The sequence below is a fragment of the Coffea arabica genome, chromosome 1e, assembly GCF_036785885.1.
Source record: "Coffea arabica cultivar ET-39 chromosome 1e, Coffea Arabica ET-39 HiFi, whole genome shotgun sequence".
Classification (NCBI taxonomy): Eukaryota; Viridiplantae; Streptophyta; class Magnoliopsida; order Gentianales; family Rubiaceae; genus Coffea; species Coffea arabica.
The window spans coordinates 6977742-6994023 of record NC_092311.1 but is presented as its reverse complement, the minus strand read 5'-3'; the positions used below and the strand labels follow the sequence as shown (position 1 = coordinate 6994023).

General features: G+C 35.2%; 1 protein-coding gene across 4 annotated transcripts; it reads left to right on the top strand.

Annotated features, from left to right (window-relative positions):
- The first annotated feature begins 1088 nt into the window (after positions 1–1088).
- On the top strand, positions 1089–15512 carry LOC113700550 (uncharacterized). 4 transcript variants are annotated; one of them, XM_072052886.1, is made up of 16 exons: positions 1089–1356; positions 1475–1724; positions 2375–2454; positions 2714–2752; positions 4118–4136; positions 5639–5692; positions 8222–8349; positions 8424–8492; positions 8997–9082; positions 10653–10762; positions 12108–12158; positions 12942–13000; positions 13215–13259; positions 13334–13408; positions 14795–14998; positions 15141–15512. In XM_072052886.1, exons 1-15 carry the CDS (start codon positions 1204–1206, stop codon positions 14921–14923), a joined length of 1347 nt encoding a protein of 448 aa, XP_071908987.1. In that variant the 5' UTR covers positions 1089–1203; the 3' UTR covers positions 14924–14998; positions 15141–15512. The 4 variants fall into 4 exon arrangements, with proteins under 4 accessions (XP_071908987.1, XP_027076828.1, XP_027076834.1 ...); XM_027221027.2 differs by having other exon boundaries at positions 14795–15043; XM_027221033.2 differs by lacking the exon at positions 5639–5692 and having other exon boundaries at positions 14795–15043.
- Positions 15513–16282: the final 770 nt, after the last annotated feature.

Genomic DNA, 16282 nt, shown 5'->3' with positions numbered 1-16282 from the left:
TAAACTATCATATAAAGTCCCAACCACTAATAAAAAGACATTTGGTCAAAGCGTATATGGTGAAACAAAATAAAGTCAACTCAAGGAAATATTACAATTTAACTAAAAGCAATAAAATGCAATGCAAGGGAAATGTTATGAGTGATTTAGTTCTAGGGTAATGCAAGTAATTTAGGATAATTTATATTTTTAAGTGAGGGTTCTTACACTTAACATGTACTAACTTATATCAAGAAAATGAGTTAAAACTAGAACTAAACCCTTATTTCTTCTTATATACAATGTAGATAACAGTCACATAAAATTCTTTATATCATTGTATATTACATGCTATGATTTTCTTTTACATTATTATTATTATTCATCGTATATCATTGTTCATATACTTATGTGGATATTATATACTACATGGTATACAATTAAGCTCATGGATTGTGTAAATGACTACTTATTACTCGAGTTCACCTAGACAATTTCCTAGTGAAAGTCTCTACTTTGGCTCGATTTGATTGTTGATTCTTTTCATCTTGCAAAAATTAAAAAAGTACATGTATATTTTAAAATTGGGTAAAAAACAAAAAAGCCCCTTGTGATAAGCCTAATACACAAAAAAGCCCCTTATGGTTTCAAAATATACAACACGACACCTCATACTTTGAACTAAATTGTAAAGGTGACGGAATCCGTTAAATTTAACGGAAATGACTTATTGGAACCTAAAAAAAAATTTTTATACCTAATTTTTATCAAATATACCTATTCTACCCCTTAACCCTCAATTCTCTCTATTTAGAGAATAAAACAAATAATTTTTTTGAGTTGTCTTTTACTTTATTATATCAGGGCATTTTGGTCATTTTGTTCATTTCCGTTAAGTTTAACGGATTCCATCACCTTTACAATTTAGTTCAAAGCATGAGGGGTCGTGTTGTATATTTTGAAACCATGGAGGACTTTTCTGTGTATTAGGTTTATCACAGGGGGTTTTTTTGTTTTTTACCCTTTAAAATTCCTCCTAAAATTTTACTGGGTTTCCCAACAAAACAAAACGACGTAGTACGTTGCTCTTTGTCTCTTTTAGTGGTCCGTAAAACCACGTATTGATAAACCCTCTCCAAAATTTCATCGTCAATTTTCCCTCTTTTGTTCTCCGTTCAAATCAAAATTAATTGGAAAAATCCAAGTAAATTGGCATGAAAATCCATGGCTTGCTATCAAAATTCAACTCATCAATTCTGGAGAGCTCTTCATTGCTTCGGAAAGCACTTTTCAGCAACCCAAAGGGCTTACAAAAGCTTCAAATTTTCACCAGCAAAATCTTTTCTCACTTATTCTACATCCCCAGATTTGCAAAAGGTAACTTGCAAGAAAGCCCTTTGCATATTCCTCAATCTTCTGTTCATTGTATGCATTTTTGTTTAACATTTGTTAACTTAATTGTTGTTGGTTTTTTTTTTTTTGGTGGTTGGTGTAGGATTATAGCAAACTGTCTTGGAGTTTGAGGTCTAATTTTTCGGGGATTGCTTCGAGTAGTAGTGGTATTACTAATAGCAGTGGTGATGTTATTAAAGCTGCTGGAAATGTGCAAATGCAAAGGGAAAGTGCTATTCTGGGTTCTGATCAGAGTGAAGATAAGTTGGTGGAAAATGTTGATTCTTCCAAGGGCAGAGTGATGCTTATCGATGGCACGTCAGTTATTTATAGAGCGTATTATCGGCTTCTTGGTATGTGATGTCTCTTTGTTGATTGAAGGTGTTACACTTGATTGTATTTTTAACATTTATATATTGGAATTTTCACTGCAATGTATTTAAAAGTTGACTTCTTGGGTGCAAGAATATTGTATGAGGCTTAGCTGTTTGTTTGTTTCCTTAGCTTAGAGATGGTAGCAAATTTGACTTCTGAAACTATAGCTGTAATCTTGGTAAAGGAAACTTGGACGGTTGTGCTGGCTAACATTTTGTATTGGGGATGGAGTTCTTCTACAACTTTCAAATGTGTCTTGATAATATGGAAGCTTTCAAAGAGTTTTTGAGCTGTATGTTGCTCTTCATTGTGGGTTCTGTTGGTTTTAGTTGCTTGTAATGTGACTGAGGGTACATATTAAAATATGTTGACCTATAAATATGCAACCAGCTAATCCCAATGTTGGTCAACCTATTCCTGTAGTTAGGAAAATATTTTAGTGCTTTGAGCTAAAAGCTGTCATTTATGGTGTGCAGTTGAGTTATGTTTTGAGAGTGTATTTGAGGTCATCAAAATTTAGTCTAAACATGGTTGAATTTCATTCCTCCAATTTGACTCCTTTTTAGTTAGTATCTGAATTAGATTACTGTCTACTAATCTCAAAAGTCAATTTTCTGCTTCTGAATAGCTAAACTACATCATGGTCATCTTTCCCATGCTGATGGTAATGGAGATTGGGTCTTGACTATTTTTACGGCTCTGTCTCTTGTAAGTTAAATTTAGTTTGGTATCTGCTGAATTTTCTACTTTTTCATATCAGTCTTATTGTATTAAGTTATGTGGGACAAAATGGATTTAAAACAGCATCCTTTTCCTGAGTGCTATTTGATTCTTTAGCTTCTATGAGATGCAAAACCAAGAAAGAGATTCATGATGAAATTAAACAATGAAGTATTAAGAAATTAGGTTTTTCCATATTTTGTGCCTTTTACAGTTCTATTGATTACTGATTAGACTTTTCTTGCAGATAATTGATGTACTGGAGTTCGTTCCTTCACATGTAGCGGTATATGTCTTTGTCCTCTGTATTCTTGCTTGTCATGAGATTATTTTTATCTGTATATATGATAAATCATCTGGCATCTTCATTTTCCTTTTTTTAAATCCTAAAATTTAGAGCTCAAGAATTTGTAAATCATTTTTAGCTCACCAATTGCACAAGCTTAAGGAACTTCCCTGTTTTCATAAGGACCACCAAAAGTAATCTTGTAAGCAGTTGTCTATCATTGTACTACTCCAGTAGATTGGCAGGGTTGGATCACAGTGTTTTTAAGTCAGGTTATATGGACTTTTCAGATGGAACACAAATTTATGCCGTCGTAGTTTAAAGGAGAATGGAATATGCCATCATTTTTGTATACTGGAGAATAATTAGCTTTTGTGATATAAACTTTGAAGTATGTGATTCAAAAATTAACTAGCAATTGCTGAACCTTTTGAGAAAGAGTAATCACAAAATTATGTCAATGGGATACTTTGATGTTTGAGGTGTATATCATTACGTCTAGGCCATAGTGTATATAATTATGTCTAGGCCATAGTGGATGCAGGAGCACTTTGATTGTTTTGACAAAAGTTTGTGGCTTGCCCATAAACTATTGATTTGGCGTTTTTCTGCACTTATATTAATCTAGCATACTTATCTTGTTAATAAACTATGTCACACATTGGTTTCCCGGGGGTTCGAGGACCAGTTGGATTCCTTTTACTTCACATATCTCATGGATATAGCTTATAGGTTGTAAATATTTCTGAAGTGAATTAAAAAATTATTTTCCCTGAACTCTGCTTAAACCTGAAGCAATCATCCAAGGAAGTACCATTTATGCAAAGTAGGGCATACTCTATTGAAGAATCTCCAGTGCAGTATTCTATTTTCATGAGGAGCTATCTACTATTTGGCTTGGCCCAAATCATCTCTTGTGCAAAATGTGCCATGCTTCTTTGAAAATTTGCAATTTTTTTTTTTTATATTGTTTTCTCAATGGAGTCAATGTGTTTGTTGGATGTTATCAGAGAAAATGACGACCTTTCTATGTGGCTATCACAGTGAGGTATAATCAACATTGTGTCTGAAGCATTTTTTAGAGTTTGTGGTTGAAGTTTCCTTTGATTACACTATGGGAGTGTAAATCCAATTGGAAGTTATTATGAACTAATCTGGGATAGCTTTTCACAATTCAATGTTATGTTTAAGGACAAATTGCACCCCAAATAGAGAGGAGACCAATTTTTTGTGCCTGACTTGGGCTATTGTCAACTTTATGTGTCCTGCCATTGTTGAGGTCTTATTGTTTGTTTTATCTGTTTTATATAAATGCTAGGATGTTCATGTGCAATGCTCTAAATTCACTTGCTTTGTCTTCTGCAGGTGGTTTTCGACCATGATGGTGAGGTGCATTCTATTGCTGCAATTCGATCTGTTGGTTCTTTTCACCAACTCTATCTCTTGCTTATATAATTGTGGCTCTGCATATTATGTTCACAAACCACCACCCACCACCCAGCTCCCTCCCCTTGTCCAGCTCAACCAGCAGCAAAGAGTGAAACAAAGCTTGAAAATTTGAGCATGAATTTTTTGCTTGTTGACTAATTTTCTCATGCTAGCTATCTTGTGCTTAAATGAACATCAATGAAAGCAATTACGCTGTGCGTTGTCAAGTTTTATGATGTTACAATAGATATTAGACCATTTGGGTCCATCGTATGAGAGTGCTGCAACAAATGCTGAAGTCTTATTTACTTATTTATTGTTTCATGTTGTTGACATCAGTGATGCAGTTTATTGGATGTGGAATCTTTACAGTAAAGAAATAGGAACCTTTTGTAGAATTTTGTTTGGATCTTTTGTTTCTCAAATTCGAAATCTAGTCCAGTTATTTTGGGATGTTCTGGAGAGCTTTTTCTACCTTATAGATCCATGCTTCTTCTGCTTCTCTATAGGTGACTTTGGTAATTCTTAAATCATTTAGTGAAACTTCTATGCTCTTGAAATTCTTGGCGGTTGCTGGTTGCAAGGGAATGTCAATAGAAATTATCTTCTTTTCTTTTGAATTTAAGTTGATAGAGAAGCAATAAGTTTGTGTCTGTGGAGAGAGAGAGAGAGAGATCTATTGATTAATTTTCTTCATCTTAGATTTCTCTCAATAATTTAATCATAGAGCATCCGAAAGATTGCAAGTTTCTCCAGTTTATAATCCTGTCCCTCCTGTATTTATTTTGATTGGATTGGAATTTGTTGATCTAACTAAAGTGATGATCAATCTAGATAGATGCTTCAGTAATGTCAAAAAATCTGATTTCCCAGAATGCTCTTCTTGTTTTCATCTTTCATTTTTATTTATCTGATGTTCTTTCCATATTTCTTTGAAGAAGTTGAAACGGAACTAAATGAATACTTCAATCAGCCTATCTTGTGCCAACTTTTTGTGTCATTCTTTTTATCCTTCTACTAAGTCTTCTCATATTGGGTTATTGTGTGTTTAACTGGTCTAAGCATTTGCATGAAATGGCTTGTTTAACAGTCAGAAAAATTGTTCTTCCGACCCTAACTACGTTAATGTTGTTTGAACATTTTATAGGAAGTTCTAGACCCTATAGACTTGTTCTGATATGAACTAATCAAATAATGAAGCTTGTCTGTAAAAGAGTGTCATACCTCCGCAGAAGATATTGGGCTTAGATTGCATGGACTTTATGAGTTTTGCTACTCTGATTTTGACAATATTGAGCACATATTGCTTTGATTTTGAGTTTTATGTTTCTTTATTCATATGGCTTTGTTCTATGGTATTTCAGCTTGTCAAGGAACTTATAAATCTTGGCATGGTTATACAGTGAGGGGTTTCTGTTAGGAGATATAGTTATGATAAGTTAAGATTTTCTGTTACAGGAGTTCCATTTGGTCATACGTCTGTTTCATCCCAACAAAATTTTGTTTCAAAAGGTATGTTGTTCTTTTGGTTTTTTAAATTTTGAACCTGTTTTCTGTTCATAATTTGAAAGAGATAAGAGATATGTAAAAGTCAGTCAGTTTTACCAATACTGATCTTAAAGATGTGTAAGAATGCAAAAGTGATGCGGAATCTAAATTGAAACTTGTATTGTATGTAGAAAATCCGTCTGTAATGTTGGCACTGTGGGGAGTGATTATCTTCAGTTGTGTGATATGATTTCCTTGGGGTGCATATGAATTTACGATGATGCTCTATACCTATTGTAACTAGATGCAATTGTAGGTTGACAAATTTGGTGAATGGTCATTTGTATTGAAGAAAGTCTTGTAAATAAATTCTTTTTCTAAAATCACATTATGAAGGGATTTTCTTTTTGATGGTTCTATGGTGCATTGTCCAACTATATGCCAGCTACCCGATATTTGATGGATTCAATCATGCATCAATCGTGAACTATTGATCATTTTGTGGTTTGGTAATGCTATGCTGCTCCATGCATGGGAATTGCTTGTTCACTATTGAAACTTTCTAACAGAAGGGTTTAAGTCTTTTGTTTAGGAAACAGGTTGTATACTTCCCTGGCTGTTCTATCTGTATGACACTAGGTGAGGTATTGGGTGGTTTGTTTAATTTTCTTTTTATGCAATTGGCATTGGAAGTGAGGAGTTTTGCTGGGATATGTATTTGGGATGGGACAGGTCATATTCTTTCCCTTTACATTTTGACCTATAAGTCACTCGATTCTGTGATTAAGTACCTAGTAAGGGTTTGTGTCGAAGTCTGTCATGCAACGAGGTGATCCTAATGGCATCAGGTAGGCCCTGAAAACTTGAAAATAAAAAACTTGTTTATGATTTAGATAAAGCTTTACAAAAGTCATTTTGAACTGTTGCATACGAATGTCATAGTTATACACATACTTGTCTTCTAACAAAACCTGCAATTAACGACGTTTCTTGTTCAGGAATATTGATGCCTCAAGATAGAGAATACAGTAAAGAAAGAAGCTAGAAATCTTTGAAAGATCAGATGGCCATAGGGCAGGGCAATCTAATCACACTTTTGAACCAATGGCTATCAAGTCACGCATCTGAACCAATATGCTAGATCCAAATATCTTATCTTCCAGTAAATGGAATTTTAACTTCTGCCTTCAAACTAGAAACTAGGAACACTGATCAGAATTTTTCCTCTGTCTTTCACATTTTGTGCACATTCCTTTGGCAAGAAAACCATTAAATTGAAAGCACTGTTCATCCATAAGAGAATTCTAGAATTCACCCTATCAAATTTATGATTGGATTTTTACTTTGCTTTCTTTAACTTCATAGCAAAGCTTCAGATTGGGTGGAGTTCAGGATGAATAACCACCCGGTGTTTTGATATATAGATAATCCTTTGGCTCTGATATGCTATTGATGTAGTGTCAATGAAGAGATTGGTGATATAAAATACATGTGAGACTTCCTAATTCTAGAATTTCTCTTAAACAAGATACTGATGATGGATCCATTTGGATTTGATAAGAATGATATTTTTCAAGATTGGACAGGTATGAGAGTGCTAAAATTTAGAATTTCTTCAGAAACATGATGATACAATATGGCAGACTGATTGAATTAGGAAACAGGAGTGGAGAGAATTTTACATCCTAGAATGGGTACAACCTTTTTTTTCATTCCATTCAACCTAGAAGTGTGAATACGCTTTACCTCCTTTAATTGATTGGGCCTTGTGGGTGAAAAAAAATAGGCTATGGAGTTTTTCTAATTAGGCTTGGAAATATGGCATGATTATGCTTCGCAAGTTACAATGGATTCAAGACAAGTAAATTTCTTTTGACCAAAAGCTTTACTAACGTGATGCATTCTTAGCCTTAGATTCCTGAGAGGTAACATGCTGTGGGATCATTAGGATACTATGCTTAAACAGTACAGGTTATACCGTGATACCTCAAAGTTTTTGAGTCTCAATGAAATCTCAATCACCCAAGTGGAGAATACACTGAAAGTAGTGAGCCCCCCAAGCAACTTTATCAGGCCTATCTGTCTGTTGGAAAATATCAGAAGTAGTGAATTCAAACTTCAGCTGGCTGGATTTCTCCTACCAGTAGATTCCACCTTTTTTGAACCATGGGATTAAAGTCTTCCAAGAGTAATTTTACGAGACGTTGCAGCTGTCATTTCTTTTGATGCCACCATTTAATGCTGATTGAGATGAGCTAAATCCACTTTATATTAACTTGATGATGTGGTGTTACTGTTCTTTCTTTGTTTTCACCTTTTCCTTTGTGATTAAACAACTTCAGTTTCGTTGGGTCAGTTGGATTGCTATGAGATAAACCATCAGGTGTATGTACTGTGGCCTCAGTTGTAATATAATTTTTTTTGATGCTTATTATTTCCTTTGGTACCTTGTCTTGTCTTTTCATGTTGTCATTGTGATTGATGTATGTGATTGAAGTTATTTTGTTCCCTTAGCAAGTGCATCAAAAAATTGTTTGCTTAAATCTTGTGTAGGCCTTAACTTTCGTCACACCCTTTATCCGTTGTACAAAAGCCATCGTCCTCCTACACCTGATACCATTGTTCAGGGACTTCAATATCTGAAAGCATCCATCAAGGCTATGTCTGTTAAAGTGATTGAGGTGAGAGCAAACATAGTTTAGGTTTAACCTGACTTTTATTTGATTTATATTGTTGACTTTCCAGTTTAATGTAGGTTCCAGGGGTTGAGGCTGATGATGTAATTGGGACCCTGGCTTTGAGGAGTGTTGATGCTGGATTCAAGGTAGTTATTTTAACTTTGCAAAATCTATGAGATGATTTTCTTGGTAAAATACCAAGATCTTATGTGCTAAGCTTTTCAATTGACTTAACCTTGTTTTCTGTTCGATATTTAGAAGTATGAAGTTGGTATAAGTTTAAGCCATGCATATATTTTTTCAAAAGTAAGGCTCTTGTTGACTTTTTCAGAAGATATACAAGATCGAAAGGGATTTTTTTTCCGGGTAGAATTACTTCTAGAAGCACGGTAGAGATGGATGGAATACTTTTCTTAATAGGGAAATTTCAGAATCTCCTTAGCAAGAAAAGATGTTAAGTTATGCATCTCTGTTTTTCCTTTAGGCTATTGAAGGAAAGATCATTTGTTTCGGTTTTAATATGCATAAAAGGATTATTTTACCAGTATTGTAACTTTAACAAAGTGCTTTAAACAAACTTCATTGGTTGATGGTACTTGTGGTTACTTTGGTCCTAATTCAGTACTTCCCTTGTCGTGCATTTATTGCAGGTGCGAGTAGTCTCCCCAGACAAAGATTTTTTTCAAATCCTATCTCCTTCGTTGCGCCTTTTGCGGATTGCTCCTCGTGGATTTGAGTGAGTATATTATCTTCATTTTTGTTGATTTGGTCTATGAGTTGGACAACTTTTGTGATGTCTAAATTATACTTTTTATGTATGGATTCTTTTACAATCTTATATTTTTGCTGTACTGAATGAACTTCTATTTGAAATTGGACTCACATCTTTAGATCTTATTTCATCAAATTGATTGTTGATAGTTCATTGAAGATATCAATATAAACAGCTGATCAGCTTGAGATAGCTAGGGCCTAAACCGTATGTACCCAATGCATAGTCAAACTAAGCTTGAGACCGAAAATTGTAGTTCCAAGAAGAGGCACACAACCAGCTTCTCATGGGAAGTGAGAGATTATAAAGATGGTGTTCGAGCCTTCAATGGCAATTGGTTATGTTTAATTGCAGAGAATTTTCATATACTGTTCTTACTTTGGTTCTCTGTGTCATACTGCCTAGTGTGGGAAATTTTACTTTGGGTACAAACCTACTGTATGTACCCAATGCATATTAAATTAGGCTTGAGACTGAAAATTGATGTAGTTCCAAGAATAGGCACACAAATAGTTTTTTGTGGAGCTTGAGAGATTATATAGGTTGTGTTCAAGCTTTCAATGGCAATCTCGGTCATATGTAATTGCAAACAACTTTCATCTACTGTTCTTACTTGGGCTCTCTGAGACGTGCGCCGCCCTGATGTGGGAAATCTTGCTGAAAGTTGGAAGAAACTGGTCTATATTTAATTTGTGGTGGGTATGGTGACCCATAATTTAGGTTGTATTTCGCATACCCCCCAGTCCCACACCCAAGTTGTTTTTTGGATCCCTCTCCCTTAACTGTGATAGCTGATGCATGTTTTACCACTTTAATCATTTTTGTCCTTTCCTTTTTTGGAGATTGTCCATGCCTATGAACCCTTATCAGTGCCCAACTGTCTTAACACAGAAAGCCTTCCCAAATCCTTCTTCCGTCCTTGAACAACCTTTCTATTCCATCTTTTACTCGTGCTAGATGGATTGAGTCAAAACACAAGGGTAAACTTTAACAGTTTTATTTTTCATTGGTATTTGCTAACGATACACTGTCTGCTTAATGGAGTGGTGGCCAACTAGCAACTGCACCAATTGTTCTGGTGCCTATAGCTGAGATGGGCAATGGTAGGCATGGTCATTGTTTCAACTTTTAATGGTGGAGAGGGTGGTGGTGATGGTGACCGTTAGTGACTGTGACGGTTACATGGTTGTGGCAGCAGTAGCAACAGCGCAATGCAGGTGGTGGTTGCCACCAACAGCTGCAAGGTCAGCAATGATCATGTTGTTTGGTGGCAGCATAGTTGTAGTAATTGAAGGAACCAAACTGGAAATAAAGGAGAAAACATGGGAAAAAGAAATAAAGAATAAGTATACAGATAGGAAGATATGTCTTTACCTACACCCTGATCGCCTGGAGAAACTACCAAACTGTCCACATTCTCCCCCCCCCAACAAAAAAAAACCCCATCTTTAATATTCAGTTGTTCAATCCAAAATTTATTCTTTTTTCTCATTTTCCTAGTTAGAGCTTTTGACTTTCTGATGCTGCTACTTAGGATGGTTTCATATGGCATGGATGATTTTGCTGAACAATATGGATCGCTGACGCCTTCTCAGTTTGTTGATGTTGTTGCCCTTGTTGGTGATAAGTCTGACAACATACCAGGTTCCATCTTTCACTAGAAAAATGCTTGCCCTACTCACTTAAAGCTGAAAAGGAAGAAAAAGAAAAAGTCTTTATATGTGAAGAGTTAATCAAAAGCTGTCCTGTATTTTAGTATTCTAGAGTTATGCATTTCAGATTTACGTATTATCATGTTAATAAAACAGCCCAAAACCACTATGTTGTTTGTGCTTTGATTTTACCTTTTCATGTAATCGAAAACTAGAGGTGTCATATATGAGATATTTGAGATATAATATTTTCAAAAGAATTATTCCTTTCAGAGTTTGCCTCCATCTGTTTTATGGCAAATTGGATGCAAAAAAAAAAAATAGCTGCTGATCTATAGTCTTGTACATGCTTTAATTTTTGTTAAAATGTTTGTTGATCTCTAAATATTTTGTTCTTTGGATTTCAGATTCTTTTCATTAATTCATTTTGGATGTATATGTACTTGTGGATTTGAACATATTTGAACTTCTGGGTTCTTTGACTGGAGTTCAACGTACAATGCTCAGCACATAACATAATTAGGGCAGCACAACATTTTGAACTTCTGGGTTCTTTGACTGGAGTTCAACGTACAATTCTCAGCACATAACATAATTAGGGCAGCACAACATTTTAAACCTGTCCTATAACTAGTCCATCAGTGTGGTAACTAGGTACAAGTCTATGGGATGTTTGAAGGTCTTATTTTATAATGATACATCCTTGTTCATTTACCTCTTCTTCCCGGTAAGTAGATAGATGGCTTTTACCTCTAAAAGCCTTTATGTAGCTTGTTTTGAGATTTAATGTATGACATGAATATTAAGCATGCTCAATGAGTCTATACAAGCTAGCTTTGATATACATAGATGGAACTCCTAACTTCTTCTTGTGAATACTTAACAAAAAACGTAACTTGCTAAAATATCCTGAAAGTTAACTGCTAGCTTCTTGACAAAGGCATTTTTCTGTGAATGAAAATCATATTTTGCTTTCACAATCTTTACCACCTCACCTTTGGCTTCTAGTGCTTTAATAAGTGTTTACACTAATTTTTCTAAGTAATCTTTTTCTCCTCTCTTTCTTCCTATTTTGATTTTACATTTGCGAATTTGCTGAAAATTCATGTGAACCTGTTTCTTTGAAGTCAGTGTCATATACTTCATACTTTCAAACAACCACATGTTATGGTTAGTTAACTTGATCTTAGATTTAGGGGCTGCATGACGAGTTGTCTGATTTCTAGCTTGTGCATTATCTTTAGATTCTTCATAGTCAATAATTTGATAGTTGCTCCTAGTCAATCAAAATGCTGCTTATGAAATTGATCATTGATTACTTAAACTGTCAAATGCAGGAGTGGATGGGATTGGAGATGTTCGTGCCGTGCAATTAATAACAAAATTCGGTATGTTATTGCTAGATTACAGTTTTCTTGGGCAAACACGTAGAGCCTGTGATACCTTTTCCTCTTTAGAAATTTCTCTCCCGGAGCAACTTCAACATTGCAGGCTGAGATCTACCTCAAGATTCTTCCCCTTGACAGGGACTGTAACAGGAAAGAAAAAATATCAAAATTAAATCTGATACTGTCACCAATGCCTGCATACCTCTTATGAATGAGAAATTTAAATATTTAACGGTAACTAAATCATACAAATGCAAAGATGTAGTAGATTGGCTGCGAATTGATGTCAATTAGGCATGAAGTTGAGTGTGAGATTTTTCTCTGGCTGCTTTTATATGGATGTTTGGTCAATAATCGCCTGGTTGTCTCCGTTAAGTTGCATCAAGACATTGTATTCATTGATTCTGGTTTCATTAGTTTCTTGTTATCCAAATATAACAAGGGAATGTTCTTAAAACACAATATGTATTTTCAGATTAATTAGAAGACTCTACCTTCCAACTACCCCTATGTATATACCTACTTATGAAAGCTTTGACATTTCTTTCATAACCATCTATTTCCTGATTAAGTTTGACATCTTATTTCTCCGACTGCTGTTGTTTGAAATAAAGGATTTTTCACTTAGTTGCTTGTCAAAACTGCTTTTTGAACCTTGATAAAAAGAAAAACCTTTGTTCCTTAAGAAACCTCTCAAGTTAATTGCCATGTGTAATTTGTTTGCAAACAAACTGTGCTGTTGGATAGGCATGTAAAATCTTGATCTTTTTCCTTTTATCGTAGGTACATTGGAGAACTTGTTGGAATGTGTTGAGCAAGTCAGTGAGGAGAGAATCAGGCAGGTATGGAATCTTTGTTAATTGCATAGATCATCAATGCCATATTAATGGTTCTGATGTTGTCTGTGGCTTTCTGAGGGTGTTGCTAGTAAAAAGTCTTGATTCTTCTATTACTGTTCTACGTTGGTACTTTTCTGATAGCTGGATTATGTAGTTCTGCTCCAGAGTTGTACAGTAATTGACAAATTTGTTTGAAATTAATTTTATCTGCTTTCAGGCCTTGATAATGAACACTGAACAAGCTATCCTAAGCAAGAATCTGGCAAGTCATCTGCTGCTCTCAGAATTTTCTTTTGTTCCCCTTTTTCCATAGCTAAAAATGATGTGTTTGTACAGGCAATGCTACGTTGTGACCTGCCATCGTATATGGTTCCTTTTGCAACAAATGACCTCTTGTTTAAGAAGCCAGAGGTAGGGGCAACTATTAGCTGCTTAGAATTATTTTGTTTTTGGATTCCAATAACCATGAACTTGATTTTGATGATATTGTATGTTTCCTTAATACTTGAGGGCTCCTGCAGTATGTCTGTTTCCATATAATATTTCAACTGCTTATCTAGTAAGAGCTCTGGTGTTAAAGTTGTGTATTGTGTCCTTTTCCTGCCACTGATTTTTTTAGATTTACTATTTAACTAGAGTAAAAGGTCAAATGCTATGCTTTGTTCAACTTTGCAATCCTGGTGTTAATTATTGAATTTGAGACCATAATAATCTAATAGCAATACTTTTAACTTCGAAATCTATCTGCTAATCCCTTGCAAACTTTTAATTGTATTTTGAACTTGAATGGCGGTATAAAAGAGAGAAGGGAACTAACAATGGGTATTTGAAGACGAGAGGAAAACAAAAGATGAACCCATCTCATATTGTAGCATCGCAAGCTGGCACGTTACAGAGTATGCCAAATATGATATTTTTCGCTACTTGAAGCAAGTCAGATGTACTTTTTACTGAAAGAAAAATGCCTCCATGTTTTATTTGAATGTGATTCCTTCACTTGTTGCTCCTCAGTTGACCATAATCACAGCAATCTTCTCTGAAATTTTTGAAATTGCATTTATGGTCCTTCTGGTTGTTGACACATAGTGGCTCTTATAAACTCACCTATATTTTTGACTTATGGTGTCCTCTATATTATTGTATTTAGAAGGATATTGCTGAATATAAAAGAAATACCTGAGAGGGTACCAATATCATTTGAAGAAACTCGTGATGGAATTTGATGGAATTTCTTAGATCATCAGAACATATTTTGTCCAGGAAAAAGAAATCAGTTGCCTTTAGATGAAACTTAAGATGGCCATCTTCTCTTGACCATGAAGATCAAGGATCCGTTAGCCTTCTCAACAATATTTAAGAGAAGATAGAGGGCCATAAATGACAGTATGGGGAAAATGCTTTTAGAACTTCACATCAAAGCTGATGCTGAGGAGTGCTATCTGATATCGATACATGTTACTGTGGCGTGGACATGAATTATACATTCTCATATTGTCCTGTTTTGATATCTAAATCTTTGGCATTGTTATTTTCTCATTCTCTAGTCACCATGCGGAACTAATTGATAATGAAAGTTCTGCTGCATTATTCTGTTCTTTATGTTCTTTATGCTATATGTGTTATTTATCTAAAAGACTTCTTTATGCAGTTAAGGACCAACTTAGGGTTCCTTTGCTCATGCTTTGGTTTTCGGGTATTTTTGCACATATCTGCTGAGGAATGGAGTACAGGTCCTTATGTTGTCTAAAGGAAATGTGTTTCTGTAAAAGCCTAAGGCATCTAAGGTCTTTGGTGCAGGATGATGGGGAGAAATTCACAAGCCTCTTGACAGCAATAAGTGCTTATGCAGAAGGATCCTCAGCAGATTCTATCATCAGAAGAATGATTTATTTGTGGAAGAAGCTTGAAAAGAAGCAATTGAGATGATAGTCTTTATTGATCACTCTAACTGTTCTTATTTGCTAATGGAAGATGTCTTTTGTGTACATCCCGTTGTACAGAGTAAATTGTTGCTCTCTTTGGATCATAGCTTGCTTGTAATTTCGGGTATAGGAAATGACTCAACTTAAATTGCTTACCAATTTATTTCTTTGGTCATGTGTATCTTAGAACTCTCCTCACAGCATTCTCTTTGTCTTTGCAGGTTCCGGGCTAAACAAGCTTTCAGTCAATCACATATATGGGAAACTTTACAAGTGATCTGACTAAGCGAGGATGGTAACATAAAACATGGACAGCGGAAGAAAATATGGCACCTGATGTGGTCATTTAAAATCCATTTTCGGGTCAAGCAAACATCTTTTAGTCGAATGTATGGAGCGGTTGAAACTTGCTTCTTGTGCCTTCTAGTATATGCTGTGTATGCTAACGTTTTGATCTGCTAGTTTGAATGATAGAAAAGAAGAAAAAATGTGGATTAGTATTTGAGAAGCAAATGACTTGATTTTGTCAAGTTGTTTTGCATTCTGCGTCTATCCTTGTATTCGCGTGGGAATTCCAGATCTTTTACACTCAACACCTGACCAAGTGAATCCCGTGGTAGAATATTATCTGCACGGTGCATGTGTCTAGCTTTTATCAGCAAATTTTCCTATCGAAATTGGATAAAAGGTGAAAAACCCATTAACCGAAGAATCAAAGAGAACTAACAACATTAAAGACTTTTCTATTAACAGATCAAAATCTTACAATAGCTGCAGCTCTCTAGAAAGATGAACAGCTAGTTTGCGAGTTTAGGATAGAAAAGAAAAGATCTGAAAGCTTAAGTTACGAAAGAAAAGAAATGAAGAGAAAAGAAGAGATTGAGTTGAGTTTTGATGTTGTTTGAGAGTTTATAAAAGAAATGGGGGTAGAACTAAAAATAGTTTTTCCCTCCACCTAGTGGAGTTAAAAAAAATGCTCTCCCCTGAACCTCCATCTCTACCTCCTCTGATTGAGGAGGACTTCAGTGAAATCACCACCTCTTCCGTGTTGATAGCCATCTCATGTCATCAACCGTTACTAGTTTCGCACCATAACCCTTCCTTAGAAAACCTAGTTCAAGAGGTAGGAACCGTTACTAATGATAAACCCTCTTTGAAACCTCTTTTGAAAAACTAGGGGAGCCCTTTGCGAGTAAGCCAAATACATAACCTCCCCCAAAGCCCCCAACCAATCTTTAATTTGGGACAGTATATCCTTGTCTTGGAAAATGCATCAACAGAAATTTTAGAGCGAAGTTTGAAACTTGATGAGCCGGGAAGGACGAGTGCAAAATAAAAAACTCATCTTTTTGATGAGGTCAAG

Coding starts and splice junctions, on each gene's coding strand:
- LOC113700550 (XM_072052886.1), top strand. CDS start 1,204: ATGGCTTGCTATCAAAATTCAACTCATCAATTCTGGAGAGCTCTTCAT. Junction 5,693..8,221: donor ACAAAATTTTGTTTCAAAAG/GTATGTTGTTCT, acceptor AATCTTGTGTAG/GCCTTAACTTTCGTCACACC. Junction 13,260..13,333: donor CTATCCTAAGCAAGAATCTG/GCAAGTCATCTG, acceptor GTGTTTGTACAG/GCAATGCTACGTTGTGACCT.